A 19,045-nucleotide genomic window follows, 5' to 3' on the forward strand; every position below is an offset into this window, starting at 1 on the left:
ACTGAATCCTTTTGGAGAGAAGTAAAGGGGAGCAACATTTAACCTATCCCAGGCATGAAAATTCCTTCACAAGAAGGGTGCTCCAAGGGTGCTGCAACATAGTGTATTGGGTCTGGCTGGGATGGAGTTAACTTTCCCTGCAGCAGCCCATACAGTGCTGTGCTAGAACTTGTAGCCAGAAGTAGACACCAGCGTTGTGTCTACTGCTGAGCAATACTGGCACTGCATCAGGACTCCATCTACCCCAATCCCAGAGCCAGCAGGCTGAGGCAAGAGGCGAGGAAGGAACATCACCAGGACAGCTGACCTAAACCAATCAAAGGGGTATTCCATACCATATGATGCCACACTCAGCCATAAAGGTGGAAAAACAAAGAAGAAGGGGAGGGCTTTCATGAAAATATCTGTCTTCCCGAACAACAGCTACATGTGTTGAGGCTCTGCTTCAAGGATGTGGTCAAGCATCACTCGGTGGTGGGAAGTATAGGAAGTAGAGAACAATTTCTTTCCTCTGTACTTCCACACATTCTTTGCTTGTTTTCCTTCCTTCCTTCCTTCCTTCCTTCCTTCCTTCCTTCCTTCCTTCCTTCCTTCCTTCCTTCCTTCCTTCCTTTTTTTTTAACCCTTTTCCCCTTTCCATTTTCCCTTTAGTTAAATTATTTAATTATTAATAATTTTCCCTTAATAATTTTTTTTTCCTTTAATTAAATTATCCTTATCTCAACCCATGTATTGTTTCTTTCCTTTTCTTCTTCCCCTCTTCTTCAGAGGAGAGGGAGTGAGAGAGTAATTGTGGTGGAGTTCAGCTGCCTAGCAAGGAAAAATCACAGCAAGTAGATGAACATAAAATCTTCCTCTGATTGGTGGGAAACTGAGACATACAGAAATTAAAGTTTGTGCTCACTTCAAAACTACATCTTCTAAGTTTAGGCCAGACAGTTCATAAAGCCTAAAGCCTTTAAAATCCATCTATCCAGCTAATTGCTGTATCTCAACTGCTGTCATATTATCTCTTCCTGTGAGAAAAAGCGTAGACCATGAAGGGTTAGCAGCTGCACATTTATGGGAGCACAGAGGAGGTCACAAAATTGTCAATGAGTTTGGCAGTAGCTCAGTTCCCACAGGACAGAACTATGAAAAGTATTTACACCTTACTGTGTTTACAGCAACCACTCGGTACCTTTCTTTGCTGAAAGCAGTTCTACAAAAGCTCCACTTCTTCTAACACCACGAGTGAGTGATTACTCACATGGAGTTAATAGAAGGCTCTGGTTTTCCAATTGAATTTGCTCAGACATGTGGTATCATAAGGAGCAAAATAAAAATAAATAAATAAATAAATAAATAAATAAATAAATAAAAGCCTGTATGGAAGATTTAAGGATTTTGTAACTGAAGAAAAATGAATAGATAAAGCAATTTTTTATCCACAGCTAGCTATGAAACTCTCCTGCCTTTTACAGCTGTACTTTTCTTGCATGCTCCTGTCACTTTCTGAGCACCAGTTCTGACCTCATGTAATCTGATCCAGGGAACAAAACAAACAAAACTAGTACTGAAATTGAATAATCCTTTATTATTATTTTTTTCTGATGATTTAGCTCTTTACTTTTTTTTTTTCCTTTTTTTTTTTCCTTTTTTTTTTTTTTTTTTGACAGGTAAGGCATAAGGCAACACAACTAGGAGCAGAGAGAGAGTAAAAGAACTGCTCCTTTTGGCTGTAGCTCAAGATCTATCTGTAATACGAAAATGTACATCTTAAGACTGTAAAATATTAGAATTCTTCAGGGGCCGTAATTTGAATTTTATTTACGCTGATTTTTGTTCCTAATTTTTCTGAATGTGCAGTGCTTCTCAGTTCTGCTTCTCAGTTCTTTCAAGTGTAACTTTTCTGTATAGACTTTAAAGGAACTATGACATTTCTGATAACTTATGAGGAATTTCCTGAATTGTGTAGACATAAATTATTTATTTCAGTGCCTTCTTACCTCCGTATGTTTATGCATATGTACATAATATACTGTGCTTTTCATCCTGATAGTTTATTGTAAGAAACTCTTATTTCATATTTTCATATTTATTTTGTTGAAAGGGATAATTGTTTTCTTATAAAGACATTTATGAGAAATAATAAAGAAGATAAATTTTAAATGGATAAAAATAGTGCCTTTGAAGAGAACCCTAGATAGATTCTGATGATTACAGAGGTTTTGAAATTCATTAGTTTTAGTGTTAAATGCAAACAGACATATAGAAGGTATTCTAGCTACAAGATTTCTACCATTGTGCTTAGTTTGTGTAAAGGAATTCTAATGCCATATTTTGTAAATGTAAAATGTGGACTTGTGGATAAAACATTTATTGGAAATATATCTTGTTTCTGAAGCTAACACAATGATTTGTTTTTAAATGGAGTGTATGTTAAAAATTACCATTCTGAAATCTTGCAGATTAGCAAAATAGTACCAGTAGGCTTGTGACAAAGTCAAGACAGTCATTCATAAATATGTTTATATGCATCTAAAACCAGGGAAAATATGCAGATGAGAAAATATAATTATATCCTGCTGAAAAATGAAAGATGAGAACTGGCTCTATTTAGTTATCTATATACATCTGAAGATTAATATGTACTTCATTCAATTGTTGTTTTGTTTTGTTTTTTTTTTTTTTTGATATACCATAAAGTCTGCTTGTTCCTGTAAGAGCTTCCAATATGAAATGACAAACTTTTCTTTAGAAATGCATGTTTATGATTACATAATACTGAAAAAATGATGTAACTAAAGTAAATATCAGATTGTAGTCCTTTTGAAACCCATTAGTAGTTCTGGTATGTAATATTCTCAAGATATACCACAGAAATAGTGAACAACTATTAGTGAACAACAATAGTGAACAGCAAACTTCTAACACATCATTGTGTAATTGATGTTGTAGTATACATAGCACTGTAATAAAAATGGAAGTAGGAATGCATGTGTGTTTTACTTCAATTTTATCTTGCTTTCTTTCTCTTTGCATGTATATATTATACATGTATCTTTTATTTAGTATTGCTGTTAAATACATGGTATCTGTAATGTATATGTATGTGGTAATCCTGTAAGCCTGAGTCTAAAAAGGCCATATCTATATTTCATATTTATATTTCCTATATATGAATATATATATATATTCCATATATATGATATATATATACATATTCATATATATACATTCATATATATATTCATATATATACATTCATATATATATATATATATATATATATATATATGAATATATATATATATGCAACTTGTTCCAGTGCCTCACCACTCTCATTGTGAAGAATTTCTTCCTAATATCTAATCTAAACCTACTCTCTTTTAGTTCAAAACCATTATTCCTTACCCTATCAGTACACTCCCTGATAAAGAGTACTTCTCTACCTATACATTATAAAAATCTTCTCCTGTAGAAATTCTGAATGATGAGGTACCTTTTCTTAGATTAATAATACTTAGAAAACAGCAGTGGAGTTAAGTATGAAGAAGTGAATAATAAACTAAATTAGGTATTATCCCTTGTCTTAATAGGATCAATTTAGAGATTAAAAATGTGTTATGAAATACTTATCAGGCACGTTAAGGATGTTTAATAAGAAAAAAATTGTAAGCCTTACCTATTAAAATTAGCAAGGCATGTACAGGAGGGTGTAATAATATTGACCCAGGAGCCAAAAGAAATAGAACTCCATCACATTGCTATCTTAACTCTTTAAAATTTCTTAAGAACTTCTTTATATCCTGAGAAAAGTGCTTTTCACAGTGAGGTGTGGGGTTTTTGTTTTATTTGTTTGTTTGTTTGTTTCTCTTTTGTTAGTTCTTGGATGGTTGTTTTTTTAAATAATCTCACTTCACTTTGACAAATACTTGGATCAAAGCTTGCACTGTTGTAACAAATATTTGACCCTGTATACATGTATATTGCCCCTGAAGAAAGCCTCAAAATTAAAATCAGTATATTTTAAGCATGATTAGAGTACTTTTCCTTTTGCATAATAAGGGAATTAAATGTGAGGTTATTCTCACAACACAGAACATGTATTTAGCTTTTCAGAAGCTTTCTCCTATGGTATTTCTTAAATACAGGTAGATCAGAATAGGTCATGATTCAAATCCACCCGCCCTTCCTTGTGACCAAGATTTCATCACACAGTTTTGGTATTCCATTAATTTAAAATGCTGAACATCTTGTGATCCCTTACTTATCTTATTTTGTTTTTATTAACTTTTATTGTTCTAAAATATTAATCCTAATTTTTGGGACTGTTTTTTCATTAAACCAGTTTGCCTCATCTGACACAAATCTCAGCACTCTGTAATTCTTCCAGTCAACTCTAGAACTCTTTACAAATATAGGTACAGCAGTTACTATTTAGCAGTTCTTCAGCATAATAACCATTTTAATGAGAAATACCATGTTATTGAGTTTTAGAATCTACTAAACTTTCTCATTTAATTTTTTAAGTTAATATCACTGTGAACATTTAGTGTGATCATTTCCATAAAAGCCATTGCATTCAGCTCACTTCACTATTTTTGATTGCTTCTGTAATTAAGTTTGCTACACAGCATTTTAGGTGTAACCATAATGCTGCTGGGGATATGATTGGATCGCATATAGATATAGCCAGACTAATTTACATACATGTACAGCTTGACAGCTGCAGTGTAGATGCTGCAGCATAGTATTAACACAAACTAATGCACAAATAAGAATTCATGTTCCCTTCTGGGCTTGGATAGGCCATGATGAAAATCCATGTTACACTTTCACTCTTCTTACTATCAAATGAGATAAACATGAGTGAGTTTTGCTTATTGGTACTGAAAATCACACATTTTGTCAGAAGTGCTGACTTATCTTTTTCTCTTGTGTGCTCTAGATCTAGTTATTCGAAGAAACAGTCACTAACACAGCAAGAAATATGTAGTATGACATAGCATTTGAATAACAGATACACAAGAAGCTGGAAACACTGTTAGTGATGATTTCATTTAAATTTCTCAATCATAATGACATTTACATTGGCTTTCATAAATATCCTCAGTAATATTTGTTAACTTCACTTAAAAAGATAATAAATATAAAATAAATATCTTTAGATTTAAGCCGCTAAATTGGAATTGGAAGAAAGAAGTCAACAATAGGAAGAAACTTATTTTTCCAGAAAGTTTTGACTTGATCATTGTGAATGTATTTGTTAAACGCATTTAAAATCATTATAGTGTACTTTTATGGTTCTTTCCAGTCAAAAAAGTTATTTGGTTAAGCATGCAAGGATCTGTGTATACATAGGTATGACGAATAACTTTCATCATCCTAAGTATTTGTAGCATGTAATGTAGTACTACACTAACTTTTTTAATTCTATATAGACTTAGTAAAGATGATTGCTCTGTGCTAGGGGTTCTTTCTTTTATTTTGCAATTCTTATTCCCTTCCATTTGTTATAGAGGGACTTATAGAATCAAGATGTAGTTTATTCTTTTTCTAAACTCTTCAGTTCTGGACTGTATTTTTGCCAGCCCAGTCTCTCTCTCTCCCTCTTTTTTTTTTTTTTTTTTTTTTTTTTTTTTTTTTTCCTTTCCATTTTCACAATATTTTCTGTCCTTTTCCTTTCAGTCATACTTACCTTCACAACAGCAATAACCCTATTGATCTCTCAATAATTTCTCAGGATAGCTTTTTCTTCCTTCAGGATTTATTTTTCACAGCCCTCCAACATCAAGTTCTACAGTCCAGAACATACTTCCTTACCAAACTCAGCTATCTGACATCCATCTAATCTACTAACAGCTGCATATGCCAAAAAAAAACACTGAAAAGATTAAGTGATGAAGTCTAAAGAACCTTCCTGCATAACTGACGATTGACAATTTTGTAAATTTGTGATGTTCTGCAACACTACAGAAAAAATAATTTGGGTTGCATATCTAGACAAAAAAAAAAAAAAAAAAAAAAAAAAAAAAGTTGTTAATATATATCAAATTAATTGTAATTGCTTAAATATCATTTCCATAATGTGTTGTCGAATTTCTTAAGAAATATCCTACAGTCTGTGGAAACTTTGACCCAGGAGCCATTTATGTAGCCACTGCTCCACTATATCAGTTTTGAATCTAATTTTTGCCTCTTTCTCTTTTTCCTTCTTTTCCTTCTGTTCTATATACCACTTAGTTCTAATTTGCTGACCTACACTAATCTACCTTTCTTTTATGTAGGTATTTCAAGAAATACACTACATATTCTGTATTTTATGTGTTCTGTTTTGTACTTCATGGGAAGGTTTACTTGAGCACCACTTATATACAATTTGTAAATTGTATTACATTTAGGGGATGAATTTCACCTTTTTACTCCCAAGTCATTTTTCTACAGTCATGGCATCTGCTTCCTCATCTGGAGGAATGGGGCAAAGGGATTCCAAGGAGGAATACCTTGTTGTATTTTTTATTTACTTATATGTACATCCAGACTATTTAATTAACATACTTATGATTGACTGGAGAAATACAGAATTTTTGCTCCTTAAATGGACTGATCGGAACTTGGCTTCTTCTCTGCTACTTTGAGAAATTAAAAACCTGCTTTCACTCATACCTATTCAAATGCTAAAAAATTACATTCTAGTGTAATTTTTATAGTCAGTAATGCAAATGTATACAAAGCATAGCAGCATAGCAAAAAGTAATTCATGTCTGTTTTTTTGCCTCCACATTGGGAGGCCTTTTTTTTTCTTTTTTTTTTGACTGTATAAATCCTTTATCTTTGATGTTATCTTCCCAGTAAAACTCTTCTTTACTGGAGTACATAATGTTATTTGCACTCATTTTCATTATCATTTATGGACATTTCATAGACTTAAAATTTCACAGACAATGCCAAGGCATTAGGCTTTGCATTCTATTTTTAGCATTCTATTCTCTTTTATTCATGCTTCTCCACTGATTCTAAGGAGACTGGACTAAGCAATAAGGTTAAATATGAACATCATGCTTTTTACCTTATCTATTCCAACATAGTTCCTTTCTTACAAAAAACAAACAAACAACAACAACAACAACAAAGTATATATATATAAATAAAACTAAATATGACCAGTACAATGACAATATTTTTCCTTCATAGATTATCAGGAAAGTAAATTCTGAATTGAAAAGATTTCTCCATTTCCATGTATCTTTAAAAGAACCATTCTTTGACTTTTCACGTCATACATAGTATTGTAGGAATTCCATTTTCATGATTAAAAAATATACAGTAAGGTTCCATTATGCTTCTACTAGTCTCAGCAGTAACTATTAGCTTATTTAAAGTATTTTGCATGTATATTGGTCACAAACCTTGAGTGTTATTTTCTTGTCTCTCTTTCTTGTCTCTCTCAGACATGTCATCATCCAGGGCTGATATTGGAAGCCATTGCACTAATTCATTATAAGTAAATAACTTGAGAATTTCTCTCTCATTTTTTCACCATAGCTCAATGTATTTTATGTTTACTCATCTCATCAGAGAAACTGTACTGTAAACAAGTAAAGCACTTAGATGATCGTGATTACTTCTAGTGAATGCATGCTGGTGAATATTATCAATCACATCACATTATCGGAACAAAACTCAAAGAATTATTTTACTATGGAGCTATATTTCTCACCCAAATTCTAATGGCTTTCCACATTTTTACTTTTCAATCCAGCAGTTGTGAATAGCTTTAAGCTTGTTATTTATTATGAAAAAAAAAATAATAATCTTAAAACAGTTCTTCAGGAAAGAGGTTCAGATGTTTGGTACCTTAAAAAATAATAACAATAATGTTGATAACAAACAAAAAAACCAACAACCACATAAAAACTAATTCTTTGGTATTTGTAGGAAGATATTTTGCATCACTTTGATATATGGATTGATTTGCATACTTACATGCTTAAAGTAGTTTATATCTAAAGGTACGAAAAGGTTTGGTAAATTATACTTTGTAAATACAAAAGAAGATATTTTATGGAAGTGACATTCTCAGCTGTGGCAAAACTATATAGTAAATTTTAAGACAACTTTATGTTACATTTCATGCTGGTACCTGTGGGCTTAAAAGAGTGAAGAGTAGCCTATAGTGTGGAAAAAGGATTGAAAAGTGGATGAAGATTAAACAAATAAATAAAAGCAGAAAACAATCATTTATGATACATTACTGGCAACTAATAGATATTATTCAGTAAATATTCTCAAAAGCTTGTACTAAGTGAATTTAAAAAGAAAAAAAATGAACAAGAAATTACTTAAAAGTTCCAAATCAACCCAAACTTACTTGGATTTTACATAATGATAAGTTTTTACCTACCAACTCCAGACATCTCCGGAATGCTGGCGGTGTACATGTCCTTGGTGAATTTTGGTTCATTGTCATTAATATCATGGATTTTAATGATAAATTCAGACTCTGGCTCCACTTGTCTTCCAGTCTTTCTGTCTATAGCCTTGGCACGTAGCACATACAGGGACTTTTCTTCTCTGTCCAATTTCTTTGCAGCATGAATATCTCCTGTATTTTCATCTATAATGAACAGACTGCCAGCCCCATCTCCTGTTAATATGTATTTTAAATTTCCATCTCCTTTATCTTGGTCAGTGTGTAGCTTCAGGAAGATAGAAAAGAAGAATTCTATAAATATATGTATTGTTATTACAGACCAAATCATTCAGCATATATGAATAAGTCTGTACAATCTTGACTGTAATTGGGGTCAGCAGTGGTTATCTTCTGTTTCACTGTTGAAAAAATTACAAATTTGAGACTCAGTCATACACAAAAAATAGCTCTAAACAAATTTGTAAAGACATGAGGGGTGTAGAAGATATAGAGATATGTACCATATCTTCTACTATTTGAATTAGTAATCAAAAATAACTGTAAACCAAAAAATATTTATTTCAATAACCTATCCAGAAACTGATAGAAGTCTCATTTTTGAAGATGACATGGGGTGTAAAAAACTCCCAAGTTTCTATTTGCAAAACATAGCCTGTTTTCCCTTTTATTGACTGTTGATAATGCACCCAGATGCCCTGTAACAAGGGACAAGGATTTGGATCTTAAGGATTACAGCTTTTGAACTTATATAACTTATAAAATCACTTATAAATCATGTATAAATGTTCTGATTTAAACATCTTGCATTTTAACTTCCCCCCTCCTTTTTTTTTTTTTATTTATTTTTTTTTTTTGAAATATCTCACCTCAGTTAATTACTTTCCTTCCTTATAGTCCTCTCCACATGGGAGGAATAATTCTCAAGAACACTAGGAGGTAAATTTTCAAAGCATTGAGTGGGGTTTAACAGCCTTTTTCCTAATACACTTCTCCATAAGAGTTCAAAACTATTTCTGTGAACTTACAGGCAATGATTCATTGACATATAATGCCATTATGAAAAAGTGCTTAAAAACAGCCAAAGCAAGGCATTGAAGCTGACCCAGACAGTAGAAGTTCTTATAGAATGTTCTTTTCTTGAATTCTACTTCTATAATTTCATTTACAGGGGCACGGTTCCATTTTATCTGTGGTGTGTTTTCCTCAGATATATGTTTACTGTCACATTTGGCCACAGCTCAGTGACCTGCATGTTTTTCAAGTATCGATAGAAAGAATTTCAACTCAGTACTTCTTTTTTTTTTTTTTTTTCTGGTATATCAATAACAATATGGTATATCAACCACCTGAAAAAATATTGTTGAGTTCATTGAAGGTTTTACTCTAGTTTGTCACGAAAGCCAGAATAGTTACTTTATGCCATTTTTTTCCTTGTTTCTCTATTTCTGTAAGTGCTTATCCCCATGTTTCATAACTGAGCCATTGCATCTTTCTATTACTCTACCTGTATGAAGGGTGATTGTGGTGGATTTTGTTAAATTCTTTCACTTTGATTTTTTTCCTCTGATTTTACACTGAAGCCTTAAAACTATTCACCATATGTGAACTCATTATTCTTATTTTAGAAATAAGACTATCAAATGACTATCTGAACAATTTTAGCACTTACTGTATTCAGTGTACATCTATATTAAAATTCTATGAAGATTCTTAAGGATTAAATAAAGTGGGTTGAAAGAATTTAATAAAATGTTGTCGTGGTTCCGCTCGAGTGGGCAGCCGAGCTCCACCACAGCCGCTCTCTCACTCCCCCTCCTCAAAGAGGAATGGGGAGAAAATATGTGAAAAGGGATCAAGGATTGAGATAAGGACGAGAAAATCACGCAATAATTATTGTAACGGGCAAAACAGACTCGGCATAAGGAGATAGTAAGATTTATTGCCTACAACTAACAAGCGAGAGAAGTGAGAAAAACAAAGGAAAAAAAAAAAAAAAAAAAAAAACCAAAAGCACCTTCCCCCCCCATCCACCCTTTTCCACCTCCTCCCCCCGAGCGGCGCAGGGGAACGGGGAATGGGGGTTATGGTCAGTCTACAGCACTTCTTCTCTGCCGCTCCTTCTCGGTCACTCTCGTCCCCTGTGCTGTGGGGTCCCACCCACGGGATGCAGTCCTTGATGAACTGATCCGGCGTGGGCTTCCCACAGGCAGCAGCTCTTCCAGAACTGCTCCAGATATGGGTCCGTACCACGGGGGTCCATCCCTCAGGAGAAAACTGCTCCAACCTGGCTCCCCTACGGGCAGAGCAGCTCCTGCCAGATCACCTGCTCCTGCGTGGGCTCCTCTCCACGGGCTACAGTCCGGCCCGGAATCTGCTCCGGCAGGGGTCTTCCACAGGCGGGCAGCCTCCGTCGGTGCAGGGCCACCTGCTCCACCGTGGTCTCCTCCACGGGCTGCAGCATGGAACCCTGCTCCACCATGGTACTCCATGGGCTGCAGGGGGACATCCTGCTTCACCATGGTCCTCACCACAGGCCGCAGGGGACTTCTGCTCCGGCGCCTGGAGCACCTCTCCCCCCTCCTTCTACACTGACCTTGGTGCAAGGCTGTTCTCCCACTTCCCTTGACTCTCCCGCTGCTGTGTGGCGCAGCGTTTTTCCCTGTCTTAAATATGCTCTCACAGAGGCGCAAAACAACAACGCTTATTGGCTCGGATCTGGAAAACAATGGGGCCCTTCCCAAACATGGGGCAGCTTCTAGATCTTTCTCACAGAAACCACCCCTATGGCTCCCTGCTACCAAAACCTTGCCACGTAAACCCACTACAAATGTGCATACAGCACTCAAACAAACAAACAAACAAACAAAAAAACAACACCTCACTGGCAACTTGCCAACTCTACAGATAATACAGAGAAAGCAAATTTAACAACTGTACCTTGACAGAATGCATTAAGTAACTAATTTGCAGAGTTCAACAAAAGTATTTGATTATGATACATACTTGCATTTTCAAGAAGAAAAAAAAAAAAAAAAAAAAAAAGAAAAGAAGATTTATTTGCATATCAAGTATATGCAATATAAGTATATATAGTATATTTCTTTGGGTCAGATGACGTTGTCTTGTGCCACACAGCACACTTTTCTGTTCAACAGGAAAGAGTGCACTTTCATTCTTGTTGAGATATTCCTCACCATGTAGCATAAATATAGCTTCCACATTGAGATAGAATCTTCTTGAGGTAGAATCCTTGTAAAATATGCCAACTAAGTATGAGGTCTTAGGACTGAAAAGCAACACTTGAATGTAGTTTTCTCATGAAGACAAGTCACCTTCCTTCTGAGTCTTAAAAACATTCAAGTGCTTGCTACAAAGTCTTGTGTTGTTACATGGCTCCTTAACACACTCAGCCGTCTAGGGGAGCAGCCAGAAGAGCTGGGGTTTGGGTCTCAGAGAGAAATCCTATGGATCAGGAGAAGGAAAATCTCCTAGCAGTAGCATCGGATGGAGAAGGCAGCATGAGGGAGTGAGAGGAAGGATGGGAGTTGCATTACCGATGTTGAGGCCTCAGTGAAGCTAACATCCTTTCTTAATGCTACTTAAACGTTGTTAGTTTCTCGTGTTAACATCAGTCAGACATGTAAGTTCTTAAAAGTTGAGTACACATTCCATTTTCATGCATTTACAAAGCTATTTTCCTTGTATTTTTGAAATAATTTTTGTCATTCTCTCCAGGGTTGTTTATTCTTGTTTGTTTTATTTCCCCTATACATGTATATATTCCAACATACAGCTATTAATTTACATTTCTATGACAAGTTTGTTGTTATGTGGATTAAACTAGACTCTGGTCCACAAGTATTATCTCCACAGTAGCCTGTGAGGCAGACTGTAAGGGCAGAGACTTAACTGTCAGGAGTCCTGGTCTTTAATTGCAAGTAGTGCTGTGCAGGGGAGGAATGTAATTTTTTCAGGAACTAGAAGTTTCCCACTTTTGAAGATGAGCAACCATTACTGAAACAAATATGGTTTAGAACTAAGAAATGAAAGAAAAAAGGGGACAAGGAGTGGAATGAGAATTGTGTATTGCTTGTTTTGATTTAGAACAGAAAACAAAATTATCCATTTAAAAAGGAATGTTTTGTTTGTGTGGAATTATATCAGAAATAATAAGTATATAATATACATTTTATTTTTATAGAAATTACAGCTGGAATATTATTTTAATATAATTTTATTTGAAATTGTAGTAATAGCATAGTTCATATTTGAAGACCTGTTAAATGCTTCCCCCAGGCAGCTCTGGTACCTAAAGAATTTTTCAGGGAGTATAAAGTGTCCTTAAAGGCAGCATTTTCCTTAGCAAGTTTCCAGATTTTGCTATTTGCATTTTTTTATTATTATTATTATTATTTTCCTATTCCTACAGGTTCTTTCTAGGCTTGGAGAGCTGGTCATCTGCTGAAAACAGATCATATATACTGAAAGACATGTGCAGATGGGTAGCAGAGATCCAGACTGAATGTAAATGGTATTAGATTACAATCTCATTTTGATTGCTCAAATGAACAACTCCGCTGGTGATCTAAGGTCAATGACCTCTTGCAATGGGGCAACGATGTGAAGTCAAAGTAGTGAGGTCACTGATCTTTTCTACACTAACAAGTGGTTCTGGAAAAATATCACATCTGCCCACTGTCATTCCCTTATCCTGCCTCTCAACTATGCATAGGTCCTCAGAGAATAGGTTAATTTCTTTTATCTGTCTTTTCAGACTACCCACAAAGATGGCAGGTTGCTCAAACTGTGACAGCAATTTTAACCTTCCTCTTTATGTTACTATCAAATGATAAATAGGATTTTTAGACATGGTAAATTTGGGAATAGAATATTCCTCACAACAAAGCATTCCATATCCTACTGCCCACTTAGTTAGTAAGATCACTTCAAGTACAGTTGCAAACTATGACTTATTCCACATGTAAAAATTTCTTATTCCTATGAATGTTATGGTTTGTATTTAGCATTTAAGGACCCTCCATCAGTCTGCGATTTAAGTTTGCAACATTACAGTTTGTGGGAAAAAAAAATGGATTATTTCCATATTGAAAAAAAAAAAAAAAAAAAAAAAAAAAAGTGACACATTATCCACAATCTTATAGAAATAAAATACTAGTTGTGTAAAACATAATAATCACACTACTCTCTCACTATAATAAATTTATGAAACTGCAAAATACTACTTTTTAATTTATGAAACAAAGTAGCTTCACATAAGATTGTAGAAGTTCATGCAAAATAAGAGTAGCAATACAGTTATAAAAAGATGCTGCAACTTAATTTTGACTAGTTTATATTGTGTTTCTTTGCAGCTGTGAATTTTTCAATTTACATTTATTTGTAATATAAGATAAGTTCTCAGCTTTTAAAAGTTTATTTTCCTATAGAAAGCCTACAGAAAATCACCTACAGAAAATCAAAATAAAAAATACGTTATAATGTTTACAAAATGCTGTGCCTTTTATTCATTAAAATGAAGGAACAAAAACAGGATACTTTTCTAAATCCTTTTGCCAGATTTAGTAAATAGCATTAAATGTAAAATACTTCTTCTTTGTGTTATTATTATTATTAAACCATTTATGTGTGTAAAGGATGATCATTTGTCCAAACCAAATAAACAGTCTGCATGCTTTTAATTTGAAGTAATTTTTTACTGCTATGGTTTCCCTATGTTTTTCAGAGCCAGCAGGTCTGGGGAGGTCCATCAGTTACTAGGAGCAGAAAGGCATACCTGTTGAAATATTTAATGTTGTTGTTGTTGTTTTACTCTGCAAGTTTCTATTTCTCTTTTTGGGGTGAGGTTCTGAAGCAAGTTCTATGTAGGTAGAAAATAAAGCTGTCAAATGTGTCCTTTCTCATATCTTAAACTGTCTACATTCTACAACATTCTACATTCAACATTCAACATCCTTCATCAAACCGATGAAGGATGAATGTTGGATGAATACTACAATCTCTGCAAGAAGCTAGCAGGTCAGAGGAGAACCATGAAATACTTTGATAAAGGAAAAAAAAATAATAACAATAACAATAAAATCCAGCAACAACAACAACAAAACAGATATTAGATTACTCGGTATATAGTGACCACACTGATAACAATAACATATCCATTCCATTTAATATACAGCATGGAATCACCTGAAATATTTTGGAATGAAGATGTAACTTAGAAGATGCACTGCTGAGTATCTTTATTTCTTGTTATTCTTCTGCACATATTTGTTTTTCTGTAGTGTGGCTGGCTAAATACATTATCAACACAACTCCTGAGAATCATTAGAGAAAAAAACATAGGTAATGGTTATGACAATTACCTATTTCTGTAACAATGTATGTGTTATAAATATGAGTATATTTATAAATGTTCTCTTATTTTTTTTTATTTATTTTTTTTTAATAGCAAAAGTTGGTATCTCAACTGTCTATCCAGTTCTGCAAAACTGATTTTTTGTGTTATGTGATGATTAAGACCATGATGTTCCCAAAATAAATCTTGACATAAATTTACATGGGTCTATGTTACTGGGATTTGCAATAAGTAAATGAGTAGAAGAACAACAAATTATATTTAGAGGTGTGTAGCATAATTTTATTTTCCTGAAATTAAGTACCTTGCTTATGAAGGCTTACATTTCACCTTCATGCAGCACTCGGCATATGGTAGTTTTAGGCATATCAGCAAAAGGTAGTTATAACAAATACCTTCCTGCTTTCAGGAAGTATTTTGTTTGATTATGCCAAACTTTTTTAATTTCAAACCAAACTTCTTTCAAACCAATGTCATTACACATAGTACAAAAGATATGGGTATGCTTTGGAGGGTAAAGCAATTTTATAACTGATCAAGTTAATTGGTATGGAATGGTAAAAGGGAAAGTACAGAGGAAAAAAAGGATATTTGTCTTAGAAAAGAGACCAACATTTAAAAGCTCTTGACTGTTTCTTGTTAATTCAATTTTCATTCACTAAATTTTGTGTACTGTGTGGATGATTTGGTTCTCATTTCCTTGTAATAGAAAGTAACCCTTCTCAAGCTAGGCAGACATAATCAATGTAAGACAATGGAAGAAGGGAGAATCAATAGGGACAGTTAACAAATTATATAGTGTTATGAATAAATTTACCCCATTCAGGGGAAAAACAAACAAACAAACAAACAAACAAAACTTCTTATAATTGTTGTTGTAGATGAAAAGGAGAAAAAAGAGCAAGACAAGCTACTTCTGACTAGCAAGATTTTTATTAATAGAGTGCAGACATTTATTTAGTTACCTAAATTCAGAAAAAAGTTGTGATCTCTCCTGTGGAGAGGAATGAGGGGAAAGTCAAAAACACCTCCAGAAAGAGGGTAGATCCATGCTTACATTGTGGCAGGACTGTACTAATGCTTACAATGTAGATGGTCTGCAGCATACCTCTGTATCCTAGAATCTTAGAATCCTAGAATGTTTTGGACTGGAAGGGATCTTAAAGTTGGACCATCCAGTTCCAAGTCCCCTGACATGAGTGGGGACAAATTCCACCAGATGAAGTTGCTCAAAGCCCCATCCGATCTGACCTTGATCTCTTCCAGGGATGGGGCATCCACAGCTTCTCTGTGCAACCTGTGGCCTCACTACCTTCACAGTAAAGAACTTATTCTAATATATCTAATCTAAATAGATATATTTAGTATAGTTTAGCCTTCCAACCTCTTTTATATTAAAGCCATTACTCCTTGTCCTATCACTACACTCCCTGACAAAGTGTCCCTCTTCTTCTTTCTTATAGGCTCCCTTTAGGGGGGGACCTGGAATGCTGCAGGGAGGTCTCCCTGGAACCTTCTCTTCTCCAGGCTGAACAACCCCAACTTCCTCAGCCTGTCTTTAAAGGAGAAGTGCTCCAGCCCTTTGATCATTCTTGTGGCCCTGCTCTGAACTCACTCTATCAGGTCCATGTCCTATTCTTGTGCTGTGTGCCCCAGAGCTGAATGCAGTACTCCAGGTAGCATCTCAGGAGAGCAAAGTAGAGAGGCAGAATCACATCCCTTGTCCTGCTGGCCATGTTTCTTTTGATACATCCCAGGATACAGCTGGCTTTCTAGGCTGAAAGCAAACATTGCCAGTTCATGTTGAGCTTTTCATCAACCAACATCCCCAGGTCCTTCCCCTCAAAGCTGCTCTCAATAAAATGTATAGAAATCCAAAAATGGTATACTGCAGGTTTTTTGCCTCCACTGTCTTCATCCATGCAGTTTGCTCCAGTAGAGGAACCTGATATTCCACAATATCATTATTTGTTTAGTAGAAAGTATGTTAATATAAGTATATGTTACTTCCTTTCTGAAGTGAAGATACATGTTGGGTGATTACTGCCATCAATTAACACTTTTTCGTATCACTAATTTGGTAATTTTTTGTATTAGTGGGAGAAGGCCACACTGAATTCCACATTGTTGTGGAAAAACTATTACCTGAACACAAGCAAGCCTCTTCAAGGATATGTCCAAGATGCAGGAATGTATGGGGATGCAATCACAAATAGAATGCAGATGTGCTTGCAAGGAAAGCAGGGTGAAAATACAGAATTTATGTCAGAAATTTTTTTTTTCTTTTTTTTTTTTTTTTTTTTATCAGATGTGTGATAAGCTGAATGCATAGTCAAGTGATTGATATCTGCCTGGAAGAAAAATAAGTTCCTGGACATGCCCAGATGATTGAATCTTCAAACTCTAATTTTCTGATTGCAGGATAGCTGTTTTTACTTGCTCTCTACAGATCAGGACAGGGAGGAATTGGAGGAATATGCAAACCTTTTCTTTGTGTGCAGAAGCAGTGTTGACTCCCACAGGTTAGATACAGTTATGGCACATTACTTTTCTTTCTGTGTTCAGTGCCAGTATCATTGCCTTGTATTTTTTTTTCTTCAATATTTTGTATATTTTATGTTCCTTCTTATTTGCTATTCACTGTTTTCTAAGTAGAAGAGGTTCTTTGAACAAAATTCTGCAAATTTCATTAAGAAAATCTTAATATCCTTACAGTATTTTTTAGATTCATCCTGTAGAACTGTGAAGCAATTTTATAAAATTCTGTAAAAGTGCTATGATAATCAAAAAGACTTACTACTCCATTTCATATACAATAATTGTATGAAGTCTTTCAAAGGAGCGTACTCTACTGCAGTCTTTGTTACATCATTGTACCTTCACTAATAAAGTTAAATCGCATTTAAGCACAAAGTGTTAAATTGCTTATGTAAGTTTGTATATGTCCAGATATGTATTTTTGATGATTGAAGCAGTAGCATACTGCATTCAATTTGTTAATCTTGGCTGGAACTGAGTTTTGTTAAAATGTTTATTATTCAAAGGTGTGGTCTTAAAGGAGGACATTAGGTGTTCTTGCTGTTTTGTTTTCGTTCCACTGCTGGAGGCATAACAATAAAAATGTAAAGTGTAAATGTTGCTGGTTAGTTTGGGTTGAGGCTATCACAGTAGCAGCAGGGGAAACATTGGAACCTATAAAAGACAAAGATTTTTTCCCTGTGAAACTGAAAGCTGATCCAAGAGTTTTATTTGATATTGTGTTTTCATAACAAATAGATTTCTGTTTAAGGTTTTGCTGAACCATAGCAGAGCTTTCTGAACACATCTCTTGTTTGTTTTATATTTCATGTACAATTTATGCCTTAGATGGAAACATTTCTTCCCCCCAAAGCATTGTATATTCAGTCTCTTACTTCCTAGTGCAGTTAAAGTTCTTTCCGCATGCCAGTCACAACTTTGTCTTTGCTACCGAGTCTTCTCCTTGAGTTTACATTTCATAACATTCTTTTCTTTATGCAAGACTCATTCCATTTATAACTTCAGTCTGAAAAAAAACTTTTCCATAAAGTTAACACAATGTAGCAGTTTGTCAGCTAGGAATACAGCATTTTGTCTGTGATATATCCAGACTGACTTTAGAAATATATAGGGAAACCACATTAGTCTACACATTACATAAACAAACAAGTGGCAAAGTGTTGTATTTAATATGATTCTTTCAAATATTCTTATGTCTTCTTAAATGCAATAACCATAAGCAATAGGAGAGACAGGGAAGAATAAACTGTTAAGATATGTTCAAAGTGGGAAGTCTCACAATGACCCTTTCATATAGGAAAGAAAAACAAAGTTTCTGTACTTGTAAGGTTCTTCAGGCATCTTGTAAGACAATCTCTAGCCAAAGCTTCTGGGCTGAGGGAAGTAACACAAGAAAATACAGCCTCATATGTATTTAAATTTAACAGAAATACATGCCTATATTCATCAGATTTCTATTCATATATGTATGTATGTGTATATATGTATGATGCTATTTATTCTGAAGCTATGGCATAGAAAATATTGAGTTTTCCAAGGCAGCCCAATATGTATTGAAGCACATACTGGTTTGACCCCAGTAGTCTTGACTGTAATCACTCTAACATTTCTCCAAGTCAATAAGTTTATGTATATGGAGGTGGTAAAGAACACAGAAGTTAAGGAGGAGGATAGATTAGTATTAAAATAAAATAGAACAAAATAAAACAAAATGA

At 34.4% G+C, this 19,045-nt stretch overlaps 1 protein-coding gene across 2 annotated transcripts in view; it reads right to left on the bottom strand.

Moving 5' to 3' along the window:
• CDH9 (cadherin 9) overlaps positions 1-19,045 on the bottom strand; it is a 112,161-nt gene that overhangs the window by 43,949 nt on the left and 49,167 nt on the right. For both annotated transcript variants that reach the window (XM_032183146.1, XM_032183145.1), the window contains exon 3: positions 8,390-8,684. In XM_032183146.1, coding sequence (XP_032039037.1) covers positions 8,390-8,684 — 295 coding nt within the window. The remainder of the gene's footprint in view (positions 1-8,389; positions 8,685-19,045) is intronic.

The sequence above is a fragment of the Aythya fuligula genome, chromosome 2 (genome assembly GCF_009819795.1).
Source record: "Aythya fuligula isolate bAytFul2 chromosome 2, bAytFul2.pri, whole genome shotgun sequence".
NCBI classification, from domain to species: domain Eukaryota; kingdom Metazoa; phylum Chordata; class Aves; order Anseriformes; family Anatidae; genus Aythya; species Aythya fuligula.